Below are 16,935 nucleotides of genomic sequence, written 5' to 3'. Positions count from 1 at the left end.
GTCCACTGTATAATAGCCTAATTTAGAGATCACTTTTCTTTTTAACCGACAACTTTGATCGGTTAACGTTGATACGGTCAACCATCGGTCATCGGTTAACATCCCTAGTCAGGTGTTAACTTTACCAACAGTCTTGCTTGAAAAAAAGGTTCTAAATAAAATAAAAATGTACTCCATACTACCTTTATTTGTTTTGTATATAATTTCAAACTGCATTTCCACATTGCAATTTTGTATCTAGTCTATAGACTATTCATAAACTGAATTAACAGAAAAAATGCTATATCGTTATGTATATCGTTATCGGGATATCAAATGAGCTATATCGGGATATGAAATTTTGGCCATATCGCCCAGCCCTAATAAGGAGTTTATTGTTTGTGACAGTGTGAATATTAAGAGATGTTAAACGAGTTGTGTTGTTCTGTGTAGACTGTTTTTTTGTATTGCCCGATTTCGTCCTGTGACAACTGTGAGTTTGTGATCTATGGCGAGCCAGACCCTGTGATACGGCGAAGGACCTGCGGACATTTAACTCTGGCCTGTTTGCATCGCAGGATTCGTTTGATTTCAGCTAAGCTGTTACACACTGTACACACCACACTACCCGGGTAGTAGGAAAAAAGGCCTTATAGATACATTTTACTCTACACACTTTGAGAAGAACCCAGGAGAACTTTCGGACCTTTTCCTTTAATATTCTATCCTTCTATTTAGTTTTATTTGTTTCTTGGACCAGTTACGCACAACCCAGACTGAATATTGGAATTTTCCCATTTCCGATTATTGTGCTGGGACTATTAGTGCTGGGCGATATGACGATATTATAATATATCGACGATTATCTCGCAAATATCTCAATAACAATAACAGTGAGTGTTATCAGACGATAATCGACAGTATCATAAAAATGACGACTGATAAACTCACAGGACATTGCATTGTCAGATATATTATAAATAGTAGTTACCATACACTCACCTTTTTTTTAAATTTTTTATACATAACTACAGTAGCCTATATGTGTTAAAGCAAAACATTGAATAATGGATAAGTTGGTTGTGTTTTCATTATACACGCGTAAAGAGAAAGCACGTTGGCTTGGCTAAATGTTTTAAACCGGTCTAAAAATATTATTGGCTATTAGGCTAAATTATAAATATAATAGCCTATTAATAATACAAACATGGAAACCTGGAAAACATTTAAAATAGCCTACTACCGCTAAAAATAAAACGAGAGAGAAACCTTTGGGGGGGGGGGATAGCTCAACCTTAAACGGTTGAAAATGTATATAAAAGCTAACCATAGGACTGTATTTTAAATACTATAAAATAAAGGTGTTAGAATAAAATTATTATAATATAAAAACCTATTTCTCATGTCTGTGAGGCAAGTAGCCTGCTGCGTTTCAGTTTATTTATGAGACGCGCTCCAGTTCATGAGCAATGAAAGCGATCACTCCGGCAACTTCGTCACGATTAGACGTGCCGATTTTCGATAATGCGATTTATCACGATAATGAATATGCACGATATTGTTATCGTGGCCACTTTAAAATATCGTAAATAAAAATGTATTAACAATTTATAAGTTTTTTATAATGCACCCAAGAATACTTTGCCCATCAACCGTATAAATGCTCAACACCGCTGTATTCTGCGTCAAAGGGACACGCGCTCAGATATAAACAAACCCAACGTGCGTTTGCACATGACTGAACCGGTGAAGGAGACGCGCTGCTGAAGTGCCGCTCAGTGACAGCAGAGGGCGCTGATGAACTGCAGAATGCAGCCGGTTACCCCGGAAACCAGCAAACAAACAAAAAAAGGCAGTTTTTAAAACAGCCCTTCGTTTTTGTAATCTCAATGTTGTTCATCACAGCACCAAATACTTAATACTTAAAGACTGTAATGAAGTTCGTAGATGGGAAGGAAGGAGGCGGGAACCGGCGAACGTTCAACAACATTTATTCAAAATAAATAAACAAAATGAAAGTAAAACCGCGGACAGTCCCTCACGGACGACTGCCCGCAAACACACACAAAATAAAACCTGGGCAGCCCCTCACGGAAGACTGCCCACAAACAAAACATAACATACAATCCAGGCCTGGTCCTCTCTCGTCTTCCGCTGCCTTCATTCCTCCTTTTATGCTCCCGTCACATGGCCGCGAGACGAGACCGGTGTGCCACGTAGCTGGCACTCGTTAACATTAATCACCGGCCCGCTCTCGCGGTCCCTCGCCCCGCTGCTTGCCACACCACAAAGACTTAATAGGCTATTTATTTTAAAATTTAAACATTTTTATGTTTTAATCTGGACTAAAACCCTAATAATTAGAACTGTTCTAATTATTTGTTATTGTTCAGTATAACTTTGAGATACGAATTCATTGGTTAACATGTTAATTCATTATTACCAAACTGACAATGAAAAATACTTATAAAGAATTAATCATTCTATGTTAATTTCTTAGTTACTTTTTAATAACATTAAAATCAAAATCAAAATAACTTTTAATGGACCTAAGATAAAACTAACAATGATCAGTATTTCTTAACTAACATATGTAGCTATTGCTCAATCTTAGTTAATGCATTAACTAATGAGACCTTATTGTAATGTGTAAGCCTACCTGTTGTTTTTTATAGCCTAATTCTTTTGCACTTTAATCTGTTTGAAAATTGTACTTTTACAGCTCTGAAAAAAATCAAGAGACCACTTAACATTGATTTCTCAATGAGGCGTCTCTTTTTTTTTTTTTTTCAGAGCTGTATATATTTTTGGTGCATTATTGTATTTAAACATTCAGTTATTTTTGTTCTTACAAAAATAGTTCTTAAAGCTGTTATGCTATGGCAACACTGTTTTTTGCAACTTATTTCAATATCATGATAATATCGTATATCGTGATAAAACTTCATCAATTAATCGCAACATGAAAAATTGATATCGGCACATGCCTAGTCACGATTAATGTCTGCTGTTTGCTTATTATTTATTAAACTCAGGCAATTTTCCAACGAAACTTTATTAAAATTAAGATACAATTTAAACAAAACGAAAATGCTTAATATAAAAAAATAATAATATTAAACTAAATATAACCACCAAAATCATTTTTGACTCACTCGCATCTTTGCACTTATCATAATCAGATGCATGTAAAAAATATTATAATAGGCCTATTCAAACATAATATGCAAAAAGACAGAAGACAAACATTGTTTAATGGCTACAACAAAGTGAGCTACAGATAAATGTCTGAGCTGGATTTGATTATTTTACCGGTGAGCGGTTCATGAGCGCGCCTGCGGATTGAGCTGAGTCAAGTCAAGTCAGCTTTATTTATACAGTGCTTTTACAATGACGATTCAAAGCAGCTTCACAGTGTTAAACAGGACAATATTGCAGCAAAATTTGATTTGGCTGTACAGTCGCTCTGGGAAAACAGTGATGTTATCAGTTTATTTCATTAATGTTAGTTTTAACATGAGTCACACCGGTCCACTTCGCTCATTACAGGCTCGTTCTCATAATTACAGTTAATGTGTCAGGCCGGGCCGGGCAAGGCTCGGACACAACGTGCTCGGGTAGGGATGGGTCGGGCTTAATTTTTTGAGCACAATCTAAGCTCTAATTGACATTTAAGGTGTCATTGCTGCTCGACCACATCCTATCCGTCATCTTTGAGAAGCTGCTGCAGAGCGGGGCTCAAAGGAGGCCTCTACTGCTGGGGTGGTGTATGTGGATATGGCTGCGGAGATTAGGGGTCTGCGCAGCTTTAACCTTCACTTTCTTTTCTTTTTTGCACAGCCTGCAGATAGCCTCTGTTGGATCCGCTGGTTCACCATTTGCGTTTGGTTTAAATCCATAATACTGCCAAATTACTGATGTACATCTTTTCTTTATATTAAGCCGTTGTCCTCCATTTTATGCCTGGAAAATTTTGTGGCACACGTAGGGGAGTGGGCGGGGTCAGTGCGGAGTAGAAGATACCGCAATATTTTTTAAGGTGATTATCCCCCCAAAAAAATGTACATATCCCCCAGCCCTAGGGACTATACAACAGAGTATTATTCTGGTCACTGGAACTTTTTTTTTTTTTTGTCATCTGTGCAATAAATATGCTGGCTGTTAGCTGCTTGACACCTTTTGGCCTAAAAATAATTTTTTCCCCTGAGAGTCGGGGGTAAAATGTGTGTTATTTTGGCAAGGTTGCCTACTGAAATTCGCACTCATGGGTCTATATATCACATAATAGACTTGGCAACACAGTGCAGTTGAGCCATAACTCCATCCAGGACAGCCAGGAACCTTGGAGTTGTGATCGATGATCAGTTAAACTTCACAGACCACATTGCTAGAACTGCCTGGTCCTGCATATTTGCCAAACAATTTTGACACAAACTTACAGTGAAATGTTTTTAAATGAAGACTAAACATGTTGTCAATGTTTAATGGCAGTGACGTTGCGGTAACTTAAGGTTTAGCCCACACATGATCCCTGCAGCGAAGTATATAGACCTTATTCACAGTTGTGCCATTTTTGATTTTTAACAGGAATGAAAGCGAGGCTGTGAGGGATAGACATACACCGATCAGGCATAACATTATGACCTAATATTGAGTTGGGTCTCCTTTTTGCTGCCAAAACATTCCTGGCCCGTCAAGTCATGAAATCCACTAGAATATATTTGCGACAATTAGGAAGATCAGTGGCCTCATTTATTAACTGTTTCCTAGAACCCGTTGTACAATTTGTCTTATTTCTCAAATGTGCATATGTGTGATTAAGAGAGCAAAAGTACTCATTAAAAATAAATGCCGTTAACACTGAGGTTTGTCTTCAGAACAACCACTGACTCAGCACCCCAATACCCACTACTTATGTGCCCTTCAGAAGCTTGCATTCTGCAAGTGAACAAAACCTTGTGGTTTGAGGTTGGATCAGGCTCAAAAAATCAAGACCGACCCTACCCATTAATTGTAATTATGAGCCCGAGCCCAATTTAAACCCGACCATTTTTTAATACGTGGGCGTTTGATGAGACTGAGCCTGTAATGAGCAAAGTGCAGCGAACCGGACTGGTGAGACTCATGTTAAACCTAAGGCCGGGGACACACTGCAAGCGTGTCGTGAGCGTCTCGGCTGCGTGGCGTGTCCGTTTTTATTTCGGCTCCCATGTTAACCGGTTAGCGTGCATGCTTCAAATAGAAGAGTCGCCTATTTTTCACGCGACACGCGAGCGTGTTGGAAGCGTTTCCAGGCAAAACAGCATAGGAAAAGGAGTTTATATGCCATTTTGACACGAATACATATTAATAAATGACATTTTCATGTGTGAAAGTCTTTAGGTTAACATAAATGCAGATATAAGCCTACTTGTAATAACAAAAAACAACATAATTATCGTTTTGAAATATTAAACCTGTCAATACAGAACGAGATATTCTGTAGCCTATTTTGCCGTCAATGCCATATATATGTATGGTCAATAGGCTACTGCCGACGTTGTCTTTGCTGTATCAATAGGCAATATATTTATATTTAACATGAAGTATAGGGCTTCCCAGCAGCAGCAGCGCCGCGTCAGACACGCTTCTGGTGTGCAAAGACAGAGAAAACCCTGTGCAGCCGCCCCGCAGCTGACACGCAGCAGAAACGCCACGCTTGCAGTGTGTCTCCGGCCTAACATTGATAAACTTAAATGAGTTGATAACATCGCTGTTTTCTCCACAGCGACTGTACAGCCGAATCAAATTTTGTTGCAATATTTTCCTGTTTAACACTTTGAAGCTGTTTTGAAACAATCGCCATTGTAAAAGCGCTATGTAAATAAAGTTGACTTGACTTGGCTCCGCTCAATAATCCGCCGGAACGCGCTCATTAACCGCTCACCGGTAAACTGATGTTTGCTCAAATCTAGCTCAGATATTTATCTGTAGCTTACTTTGTTGTAGCCATTAAACAATGTTTTTTTTCCCTTCATATTTGTTTAAATATTATAATATTATTTTTACTATTAATAATATTTTACATTTCATCTGATTCCTGTGAGTTTAACGCACATTTTTAAACTAATCCTGACTTGTGCAACTTTGTAGCTTACACATTTGTTTGCTAAAAATATATATAATTTGCTAAAAATATATATAATTTCTGATTATAGCATTATAGTAAAGTAGGCTAATGATAAAAAAAAAACAAATGCTTGATCAAGGGCCCGGCCCGAGGATAGTGCCGGGAAATCTTTCAGGCTCTGGCAGAGAATCTAAACTACTTGTGGTGCCATCCTAAAGAGGAACAAAATTTACAGACCTTGACTGTTCCTTACTCAACCCGAGCTGCTAAGCCTTTAGACATTTTCAATAAACTGCAGAAGACGCATCTTTTTCCATCAACACATGACCCATTAATACTGTCACTTACTGTTCTACAACTTTTTTTTTATGTCTATGTGTACTTTGTTAGACTAACTGGGACTAGGTGCAGCATTTGCATATTGTTGCCCTATTGTTGGTTTAATTGCATCTATTTTCCTCATTTGTAAGTCGCCTTGTATAAAAGGGTATGCTAAATTATTACATTTACATTTAAATGTCAGGGTTGCCAACTCACACATCTATCAAAAATGGAGATTAAGGAAGAACCCTGCAGAATAAAATATGAAGATACAGAGGAACAAATAGGTTGGCGGTTTCCTTCAATCTCTTTAACGACTGATATAGAACATTAAGATGAAAACTGACAAAAACATTTTAAACTTAGATTGTTAACATTTTAAACATTTAGATACTAGTAGACTCAATAGAAGACCAGATTTGTGCTAAAAACTAAAAACAAGCTATTTTTTTCTTCTTTAAATGAATTATGGGAATTGATTTGAATGATCTTAGAACCAGTGGAAGTGAATGAAGACAAACTGCATCAGTTTAAAAAAAAAACTGGAGACAATGGATTTTTCACCTGCTCTGAATGTGGAAAAAGTTTCAAAAGTAAAGGAAACCTTAAAATGCACACTGGAGAGAAACGGTTCACATGCACTCAGTGTGGAAAGAGTTTCAGTCGCAAAGCACACTTCAATGACCACATGAGAATTCACACTGGAGAGAAACCGTTCACATGCACTCAGTGTGGAAGGAGGTTCACTCAGAGAAGTGCTCTCACAGATCATCTGCGCCGTCACTCTGGAGTGAGATCATTCGGTTGTGATCAGTGTGATAAAACATTTGTTTTGGAATCGTACTTAAAGGGTTACTTCAGCGATTAGCATATGGCTTTGTATCAGTGGAAACCCTGGAGTATATTCAAATGATTGTGCTTTCCCCCCTCATATCCCCCTGAGACAAGAGATTTATGCATTTTACTTCTGGAAAAATTCCTCCTATGATGCAAATTGACGATATTTGCATCATAGGAGGAATGTTTGCCCAAAGGCTAAAGACTACAGCAAGCAGAGGGAGCCATTTCCACATGTTTTGAACTTGCACATGAGGGAAGGAGATCACACTCACAGCTCAGCTCAGCAGCTACAGGCACTCATTTAAACGGAGATATGGTGAGCAATGTAAGTCTTTTAACTTCTCAAATTAATTTCTATGATAGTTAAGCTTGCAAAGCCATGAACTGAAACACGCCAGACTGAACTCGCGTTGTGAATGTATGCCGCGAGTGTAGTCGTGATTACCTCAGCTCTCATCACTCCTGCAGTTAGTGCTCAGTGCTGTGATACTCGCGCGGTGACTCACTCATTATATTGAACAGACCCGTTCAGTTTTTAATTGTAGTGTCTTTTCTAACTCAAGTCACTGTAATCAAGTTGGTGGCTTTGGGAATGGCCTCACAGGGCAGCGAAGCATTCTGGGAATTGTAGTCTTTCATCGCCATGGGACAAAAATACATTTTCTGTCTTTTCTCAGTCTAGAAGGCACAAAATTCAAAAATAATTTTACATTTCTACTGCATTCATGACCCAGTTTAAATACAGATTCATCTTCCCAGCGCTGAAGTACCCCTTTAAGAACACACCTTAAATCCCATGCTGCTGTGATGCCTTACATTTGTTCTTTATGTGGAAAGAGTTTTTCAGCACTGAAGTATTTAAAACAGCATGAGATGATTCATATATGTGTAAGACCTTTGCTCTGACTGTGGGAAGACCTTTATTAAACCGAGCAACCTAAAACCACACCAGAGGATTCATACCGGAGGGAAACCATACAAGTGCTCACACTGTGGAAAAAGTTTCTCTCAGTCTTCACACCTGAAAGATCACAAGAGAATTCATACTGGAGACAAGCCGCACCAGTGCTCTTTATATGGGAAGAGTTTCACTCTATCCTCTAATCTACATGTTCATGTGAAAAAGCATTGCCCAAAGCATTCTCTTATGTGAGAAAAGTTTTAAGTTCAGAGACCCATGACGTTTAAAGGGGGGGGTGAAACACTCTGGTTCAGTCAATCTCATGTCAATCTTGAGGACCTATAGAGTAGTATTGCATCCTTCATATCTCCGAAAAGTTTTTAGTTTTATTATATTTATAAAAGAAATATGGGCTGTACCGAGTCTTTCCGGAAAAAAACGAGCGCCTGGAGGCGTATCGTGTGGGCGGAGCTAAAGAATGACTAATGCGCACAAAGCGGTGACGTCCTCAAGCGTGGAGAAACCCATGGCTATCGATCAGATTTAGCTAATACATATATGATCCAGATTTAGATTCGGAGGCTAAAATAAATTGAACAGGAGAAACAGCAACAGCAGGACATCCGTCTCTGTGGCATGGGCGTAGGTTTAGGGGGGGACGCTAGGTACTAGTCCCAATCAATATTTTAAGATGGCAAAATTGTCCCCACCAATATTTTAGCAAACTCCTTCGTGCTGCTATATGGATCGATTCCGTATCTTCCCGTATTTACATGCAAAATGACGCGTCCCGCCGTATCAAACCAATAAGGGACGCGATACACAAGATTGGGTTTTAGCGGCTTTGCTGCTGCCATAGCGACGGAGTCTCGAGAACATGCACTGTAAACTTGCGCGCTTTTTTAAAAACATGTCGAGCTCGCGTCCACCGTTTAAACGCAAGAGGATTTCCAGATATAGGGCTGAATAGAAACAAAGGTATCAGTGAGTCTGTCCAGTAACTTATAATGAACCTAAGACAAACTGCAGCCTCTGCAGAGAAGCATTTCAGTGTCTGACTGAAAGCAGCAGCGATGACGGACACATCCGTGCTTCTCAGTAGGCCATTTAATGGATAATATATTAATATAATATTCCATACATTATCAAAGCTTGGCAGACTTATTTTTCTAGACATTAGACCGGTTAATTAATAGATTATAGCCTAATTAATGTTATTAATTTATAATTTAGCTATAGGCTATATTAATAATAAATAATCCTGTCATATAAAGTTTGACATTTAAAAAATATTTAGATAAAAATGTGACAAATGCATAATAATATAGTCATAATAGTAAATTAATAAAGAAAATTTAATTTAATGTTTTAATTTCAGAACAATTTTTTCAGTAAAGTGGTTACTGGTTCAAAATGACTGCTTAAAGAGACAGTGCACCCAAAAATGAAAAATCTGTCAATTTCCTTTTTAAACCTGTATAAATTTCTTTGTTATGTTGAATTCCTACCATGGAAGTAAATGGTGCCCCCAAAGCAGCCTGGTTACAAACTTCCTTTAAAATCTTCTTTTGTGTTCAGCAGAACAAATTAACTCATACAGCAGGTTTGGAACATCATGAGGGCGAGTAAATGATGACAGGATTTTTATTCTTGGGTGAGCCATCCCTTTAAAGTGCACCAATATAGGCTATTAAAGAGTTCTTTAGAAATAAATAAAATAATCAAATGTAAAATAATATAAAATGTGTTCTGTTGCAAGTTTGCATACTTGATTCCATGTTTATTGTTGAGCTGTTGTCCTTGATTAATTGTCACTCTTATCACTACTATCACTCTTTAAATGCCAAGTTCATAAATGATTTTCAAAAACCGATTCAAAACTGGTTTGAAAAAAAAAAACTTACAAACAAAATAACTTATTTTCAACATAAAAAGTGATTGTGCATGATTATATAGCATTATGGCTTTAAAATCAAAAAATGTGGCTATAAAGGAAGTCAATGGGGCAAAAACAGCCACGAACAGTAAATGAGGGAGAAACAAAAACTGATCCTGTACAAAAACTAACAATGCATCAAATCTTAAGTTGTTACTAATCTTTGACATGCTCAATAATGTGATAAGAGGTAAAAAAAAAAAAAAAAAAAAATGAAAGTCCACAATCATTTTTTATATTGAAAATAAGTAATTTTGTGTGCATGTTGTTTTTTTTCCAAATCAGTTTTGAAAATCATTTATGAACTTGACAATTAAAGAGTATTTTGTCTTTTATTATTATTATGGTACTGGATTGGGCTGAAAAGCCTCATAAATTAATAATCGTTCATTCCCAAACTATGGTGCATTTCCATACTCAGTAATAAATAATAGACTATATAATCTGGGCAAACCTGGTGGGATGTCCCCACCAAAGCTGAGACCAAACCTACGCCCTTGCTCTATGGTATGTACTGTATTTAGTGGCCTGTCAACATTTGTGTGTTTATTTGCAGTTTATGAGGACATGATTCGGTTTATGGACTATTGTATGCGACTAAACCTTAGCAGTAGCAAGCAAAACGGTTTTGCACGTCAGACTAGTGTAACGTTATACATAGAACAACAATGGAGTAACCGTTAGCTCATTTAAATGACGAAGCACGCGATCGTGTCGTTTACTGATGTTTACTCATGCGACGGTAGCCAACAGCATAGACATTTGAAGCAGTTTTACTCACCGACTGCTTCCAAAGCAGGACCGAACCTTTATCGCTGGGACCGCTCCGTCAAAAACACACTTCTTTGGTATGATTTGGTGAAGTCCTGTGACAGCAGTGACCGTGGAAATCCACTTCTTTCAAGTAATAAAGTATTCTCGTACGTTTACCCCCTGCTGCAGCAGTGTTTGTTTACACCTTCGATTTGAAAAGGTTTCTTAAAAGGGGAGTGGTCGACTGAAAAGGTGCGATGGGTATTGTGTGGAAAGAGGGAATGGTTTGCATAAATAGGGTAGTGTCATTAGGTGGCAAAAAATGTAATTTAAGTAGAGTAAAAGTACCTGCCCTAAATGCTACTCAAAGTAGGAGTAAAAAGTAGCTGTTTTAAAAGTACTCAAGAGTAGTGAGTATTATGCTATGAATGTTAGTCCACCTTATACCCTGCCAATTAAAAATGTAGCTTACTCTTTTATGGATGATTCTCAGTAAGAACAAAAAACATGATATTACCAAAAAATATTTCAATATTTCTTTAAATTTTTATTTTTGACTGTTAGCACTAAAAATACATCCATGTAATATTTGAGAAATCAACCAATAATCTGGTAACATTAGAGGTTGTCTAATAGAGGTTTTCACCACTGATTATTTTTGCTTGTGTGGCATTCCCCAGTAGTGGGGAACTTGAAAATAGATCAATTGAATAAACCCGACTACGCCACCCTGGTGGAGGACCAGGGAAATACTCCTAATAAGGACACAGGTAAGTTTTACCACCGAAGGCAAAGAAATGTCCAGAGAGACGGGAGTATCAATACAAAAAGAATTTGATTTTATTATACAATATTAAAATGTGCCGTTCTGGGGACATGCCCAAAAACACAATTCTCCAGGACCAGGGGTTACAGGAACGAGGCAGGCCGGCTGCTATTCAGGATGGTTATGCAAACCCACCTCAACCTTACACCGCATTGGCACCACACGCACACCTTCAAGCAGTTGTGTCAGTACACACACACACAGCACACTGTGAAACACGCCACTGAATGGACGCAGCTAGCCTTCCCCGTTCCCCACTTCAAGTCCACACTGGCTCCTGGAGAAAGAGGAAATGTTAGCAAGAAGCACAACAGAATTTACACAAATAACACTAACTAATAAGGGAAAACCAAAACAAAATAATTACAGACACGGTGCACCAGGATGGCACCAGCAAGACAATGAATAAAATTTAAAACAATGGTACAATTCAATAACAAACTGTATAATACACTGCAAAGAATCGTAGTGGATAATCTGGAACTAAAAGAATCAAAACCAAAAATCAACAAACAGAAAAGACATATCCAAAAAAAAAAAGAGAAATAAAATAACTAATTAACAAAAATCAAACAGTATTGGATAGCCCCGCGAACACAAGCTCGTACATGGACAGCCACGGCCGGCCTTAATCAGCAACGCTGTCCAAATCGGCACTGATCCACAGGAACAAAGTATGAAGATAACCGCAAACAAAACAGCAGCGGCGTTACGGATAGCGGCTAGAAAGTGGAATTTAACGTTGATTTCTGATCCTCATTCTACAATTGCCAAACAAATCAGAGTGTTAGACTAGATTCACCCAACTGCAATGTGAGAAAGGGAAGACATACTTACAATCAGGTTAGATAAAACACCTAACGCAGCATTGTATGGTTACTCATTACCAGCACAGTGCATCAGTCCATCGACCAGCCTTTACACACTTGCCATTGTCGCTATGCTGAAAGCAATACAAAATAAATACCACACAAGTGATCAGAAGATTGAAGATGAGCAAAACATACCCGAGCGAACTCCGCCATCACTCGCCACAGTGTGGACAGTGCAGCCACCAGCACTGCTCTAAACCATAAAAAAAAGTGCATATTGTCACGTAGCACAGCCTTAAGCAGTTCACATTACACCATCTGCAGCCCAACATACCTGTATACCAATGGGACCAGAAAAGGAAATGCCACGGGGAAGCTGAGAACCCGGAATCAACAGGGCCGTACAAGACCCGCCAAAATAAGGGTCCTTAAATACTTTGGCTGCTTAAGTCTCATTGGTTTACCCACCATACTTAAGCAAGCCAATAGCAATTAACTTATCCTGCCACATTCTACCCCAATTTTTTTAAATCAGCGCCCCGACGATAACCCCACAACGCCTGGTATACAACACGACCTCCTCATGCCACCTGGGTATATGACATGGACTGCAATCTCAGCCTAACATGACTCATGAAGACTGGTCACTCATTCAATACACGAGTTCCTCATGCCACCTGGGAATATGACATGGACTAACCTCAGCCTAACATGACTCATGAAGACTGGTCACTCATTTAATACATGGGTTCCTCATGCCACCTGGGAATATGACATGGTCTAACCTCAGCCTAACATGACTCATGAAGACTGGTCACTCATTCAATACACGAGTTCCTCATGCCACCTGGGAATATGACATGGACTAACCTCAGCCTAACATGACTCATGAAGACTGGTCACTCATTTAATACATGGGTTCCTCATGCCACCTGGGAATATGACATGGTCTAACCTCAGCCTAACATGACTCATGAAGACTGGTCACTCATTCAATACACGAGTTCCTCATGCCACCTGGGAATATGACATGGACTAACCTCAGCCTAACATGACTCATGAAGACTGGTCACTCATTTAATACACAGGTTCCTCATGCCATCTGGGAATATGACATGGACTAACCTCAGCCTAACATGACTCATGAAGACTGGTCACTCATTTAATACACAGGTTCCTCATGCCATCCGGGAATATGACATGGACTAACCTCAGCCTAACATGACTCATGAAGACTGGTCACTCGTTTAATACACGGGTTCCTCATGCCACCTGGGAATATGACATGGCCTAACCTCTGACCTGCACCCTGTACTAGATGGCATAAACCAATGGAACGGACTGGCTCCTGCCTCTCGCACCCCCTGGCATTCCTTCCCTCTCCCACCTAATCGCTTCCCCACATATGTCTAATAGGGTAGAGCAGGGCTGGCGGCGAACTAACCGCTTCAATTCCCAGCGGAGGGCACTATCAGTGACACAGTCGACAAACTGAGAGAGCAATACAATTTCAGCATTAGGAATAGCATTGGGCGATTTCTGTTCAACCCTCTCCAGGAGAGTCATCAAGACCAGGGGGAACTCTAACAGAGATTCCCCATCCTGCTGTCTCCCGGAGAAAAAGGCTTCTTGGAGTGCTACATACGAGTGAGAGCAACCATACAACTCCTGTAGCTCATCCTCCACAATGGTCTTAACTACACTCATCCCAAAAACAGAAATAGACCCCTGATGGAGAAATACAGCTTGCCCAAAATGTCAGAACGCACGCTGCTGTTTTGTTTCTGTAAAAAAAATAAAAACCAATAGTATAAAACAATGTTTTAACACAATCACACCCTCGGCTCAATTAGAAAAATCCTTGCCTTACCAGTAAACCCTGCCGACTACGCCAGATTGTGGCAAGAGCGCAGTGTGCAGAGGACACAGAATTGATTACAGTGCAAAAGCACAAAAGTAATATTTAAAAAAAACCACTACGCCACCCTGGGGGCTTTATACCAGGGAATCACCCAAATCAAACTCACAGCACATAAGGCTTACAGGTTCGCATCGGTTGGAGTCAGGCAAGAGACAGGGGTTTTATACAAATAGTAAAACATTTATTAAGTTAAAATTAATTAAACAGGTCAAGTAACCACTCATGAAATTGAGCAAACAGTCAAAATCAATAGATCACAATGAACAATGACACGTTCTTCCCTTAAGAATTGGTCCGGCAGTCGAGATCACTCACCCCCGAAGGGCACTACACTCCTAAAGAGAAAACCACAGCAAGCACATGTGCACTCACGCCACACACACACACACACCCTCCGTGACACCGCAAACACTCCACAGTACCACCACCAAGATGAGGACCGCTGCACTTTGTCTCCTTGCCGTCCCAATTCTATAACACAGAACATACACGTAAGACACAGACCACAATAGAAAACATGAAAAACAATATAAAGAAGGGAGGAACAATCCTCCACAAATCAAACAAATACAATATATAAATCTGAATCAGTCACAATTAGGCCCAAACACACAATTTTCATGTCAAGGAACAAGAAACAGTACGCAGATACAAAAATAGAGAAATACGCACCGGCCGGTCACGGTTCAATATGGCTCTGTAATACGTACACACCTCTGATATTCAGGGTACATTTATGAAAAATGTAAAGTCTCCTGCAGGCCTTAAGACATTCAGACCAAACGTCTGTACTTCATACCTGGGCCGCAAAGGCCAAACAAGAGAAACAGAGTAGGGCCTACTAAACATACAAATTAAATAAAAACAAAAACAACAAACATCACATACATAAACACACAGGATACAACAACTTAAATTAACAAACTAAACAAAAAACAAAATGAACAGTGATGACTTATACTGAGCATCCAGCACCACGGGCAACTCACGATATTCTGAGTGATAACGTCAACCAGCAATACCGGTCCACGCTGGCTCTAGTGAAATAACAGGCAGATAGTGAAAGGTGTTGTTAAAACAGTGTCACAGTAACGTTAATCGTCATTAGGCCAAATAGCCGGGCAGCAAAACAGTGCACGGAGCAAGCACTCGCAGCAGCGCGTCTCTATGAGCGCCAGTTGAGCAAACAGCAGCAACGATCGCAAATGTTCGGTGCGTCGCGCTGCACAAGCCTCCGCTTCACTCGTCCCGTACAAAGAACTACGACGTACAACCCACCACAACCTTACCCAGGTCTATGGAAAACACCTGGAGTGGAAAGGCAACGAGAGAAGACTCACCAAGCGGCTCACGATCAGATAAAAACATTAAATATATTCGAGGTTGCGAACATACCTGAGGCTGGCAGTTATGAAATCACAAACCTCCTCCGCTTCACTACGAGCTCACAAAACGAGCGCTGCAGACGATCCGCCGTTTATTTCCTCAGTCCACTAAAACAAAACGAGTCCACATCATCTGGTGCAAAAACACTCGCAACAGCGTCGCTAACCTGCAGTGCTTACCTCTCAACTCATACACAACACCCCGGAAAGAGATAATGACATGACGTCACATACTGCCCTCCCCGGCAACACACGAACATGTATCGCCCTTGGGACTGATTACAAATTACTATCCAGACGAGTGATAATACGAGGGGTGAACGCCTACTGCCACACTTGCAATAAAAAAATAGACATGATACAGATATAAATCTGATATTTTATAAAAGTTATATGCTATATACATGACCTATATTTTTAAATCGCCATTTGAGAACACATTACATTTAAATATGCACTCAATAAGCTGACAGAAAGCAGGTTAATGCGTTTACATGTAAAACTAACTCGATGTAAGGGACAAAAATCTAGTAGTGATGATCGGTTAATACCTAATGCACTTTGAAGCCTGGCAAACAATCGAGCTAAATGTGAAGTTTCCAGCAGATGGCACCGCGAGCTTGTGCAGCGCTAACAGAATACGTACCATTTATGCATGTATTAGAAAATGTAATATTCTGAGGTCCATTTTGTAGCAATTGTTTAAGGCGATTTGACGATTTCAGTCATCATACAGTAGCCAGCACCTACGCCCTTTCATAAAGTGCGCGTGCCTCACTCTAGGCTGGTGGCTATTGTTGATTTGACGGGAGTCACGTATCATAGGGGTGTCACACACGTGACGCATGGAGACACATGACTGATTATTCGTCTTAGCCAATCACGTTGACAGGAAAAATAAATAAATATAATGTAGCGACGGCGGGTTTAGGGAAAATAGCGCAGTAAATGTACCGATACATCACTTAAAATGTACTCAAGTAAAAGTAAAAGTACACTGTTTTTAAACTACTTGAAAAGTACAATTCCTGAGAAAACCTACTCAATTACAGTAACGAGAGTATTTGTAATTCGTTACTTTACACCACTGAAATAAGGTAGTAGTTTAGTAAGTGGAATTATTTTTGTCAAACTGTAATGTTTCTTTGTCTG

At 39.5% G+C, this 16,935-nt stretch overlaps 1 protein-coding gene and 1 long non-coding RNA gene across 2 annotated transcripts; one reads left to right on the top strand and one right to left on the bottom strand.

Annotated features, from left to right (window-relative positions):
- The first annotated feature begins 7,019 nt into the window (after positions 1-7,019).
- Positions 7,020-8,402, top strand: LOC137075839 (zinc finger protein 239-like). Its single transcript, XM_067444793.1, has 2 exons — positions 7,020-7,199; positions 8,166-8,402. Exons 1-2 carry the CDS (start codon positions 7,020-7,022, stop codon positions 8,400-8,402), a joined length of 417 nt encoding a protein of 138 aa, XP_067300894.1.
- Positions 8,403-11,655: 3,253 nt separating this feature from the next.
- LOC137075962 (uncharacterized) lies at positions 11,656-12,882 on the bottom strand. The gene is made up of 5 exons (XR_010905133.1): positions 12,812-12,882; positions 12,673-12,730; positions 12,503-12,608; positions 12,274-12,426; positions 11,656-11,942 (listed from the first exon to the last, which is right to left on the bottom strand). It is a non-coding gene; the product is annotated as an uncharacterized lncRNA (long non-coding RNA).
- Between the last annotated feature and the right edge of the window lie 4,053 nt (positions 12,883-16,935).

This window comes from Pseudorasbora parva, chromosome 5 (assembly GCF_024679245.1).
Source record: "Pseudorasbora parva isolate DD20220531a chromosome 5, ASM2467924v1, whole genome shotgun sequence".
In the NCBI taxonomy this organism is placed as follows: Eukaryota; Metazoa; Chordata; class Actinopteri; order Cypriniformes; family Gobionidae; genus Pseudorasbora; species Pseudorasbora parva.
This window is presented reverse-complemented; position numbering and strand designations above follow the sequence as displayed.

What these genes read in the sequence shown, in the direction of transcription:
- LOC137075839 (XM_067444793.1), top strand. Translation starts at nt 7,020, where the DNA reads ATGCACACTGGAGAGAAACGGTTCACATGCACTCAGTGTGGAAAGAGT. An exon ending in ATCTGCGCCGTCACTCTGGA is followed by an intron (nt 7,200 to 8,165) that starts GTGAGATCATTC and finishes GACTGTGGGAAG; the next exon opens with ACCTTTATTAAACCGAGCAA.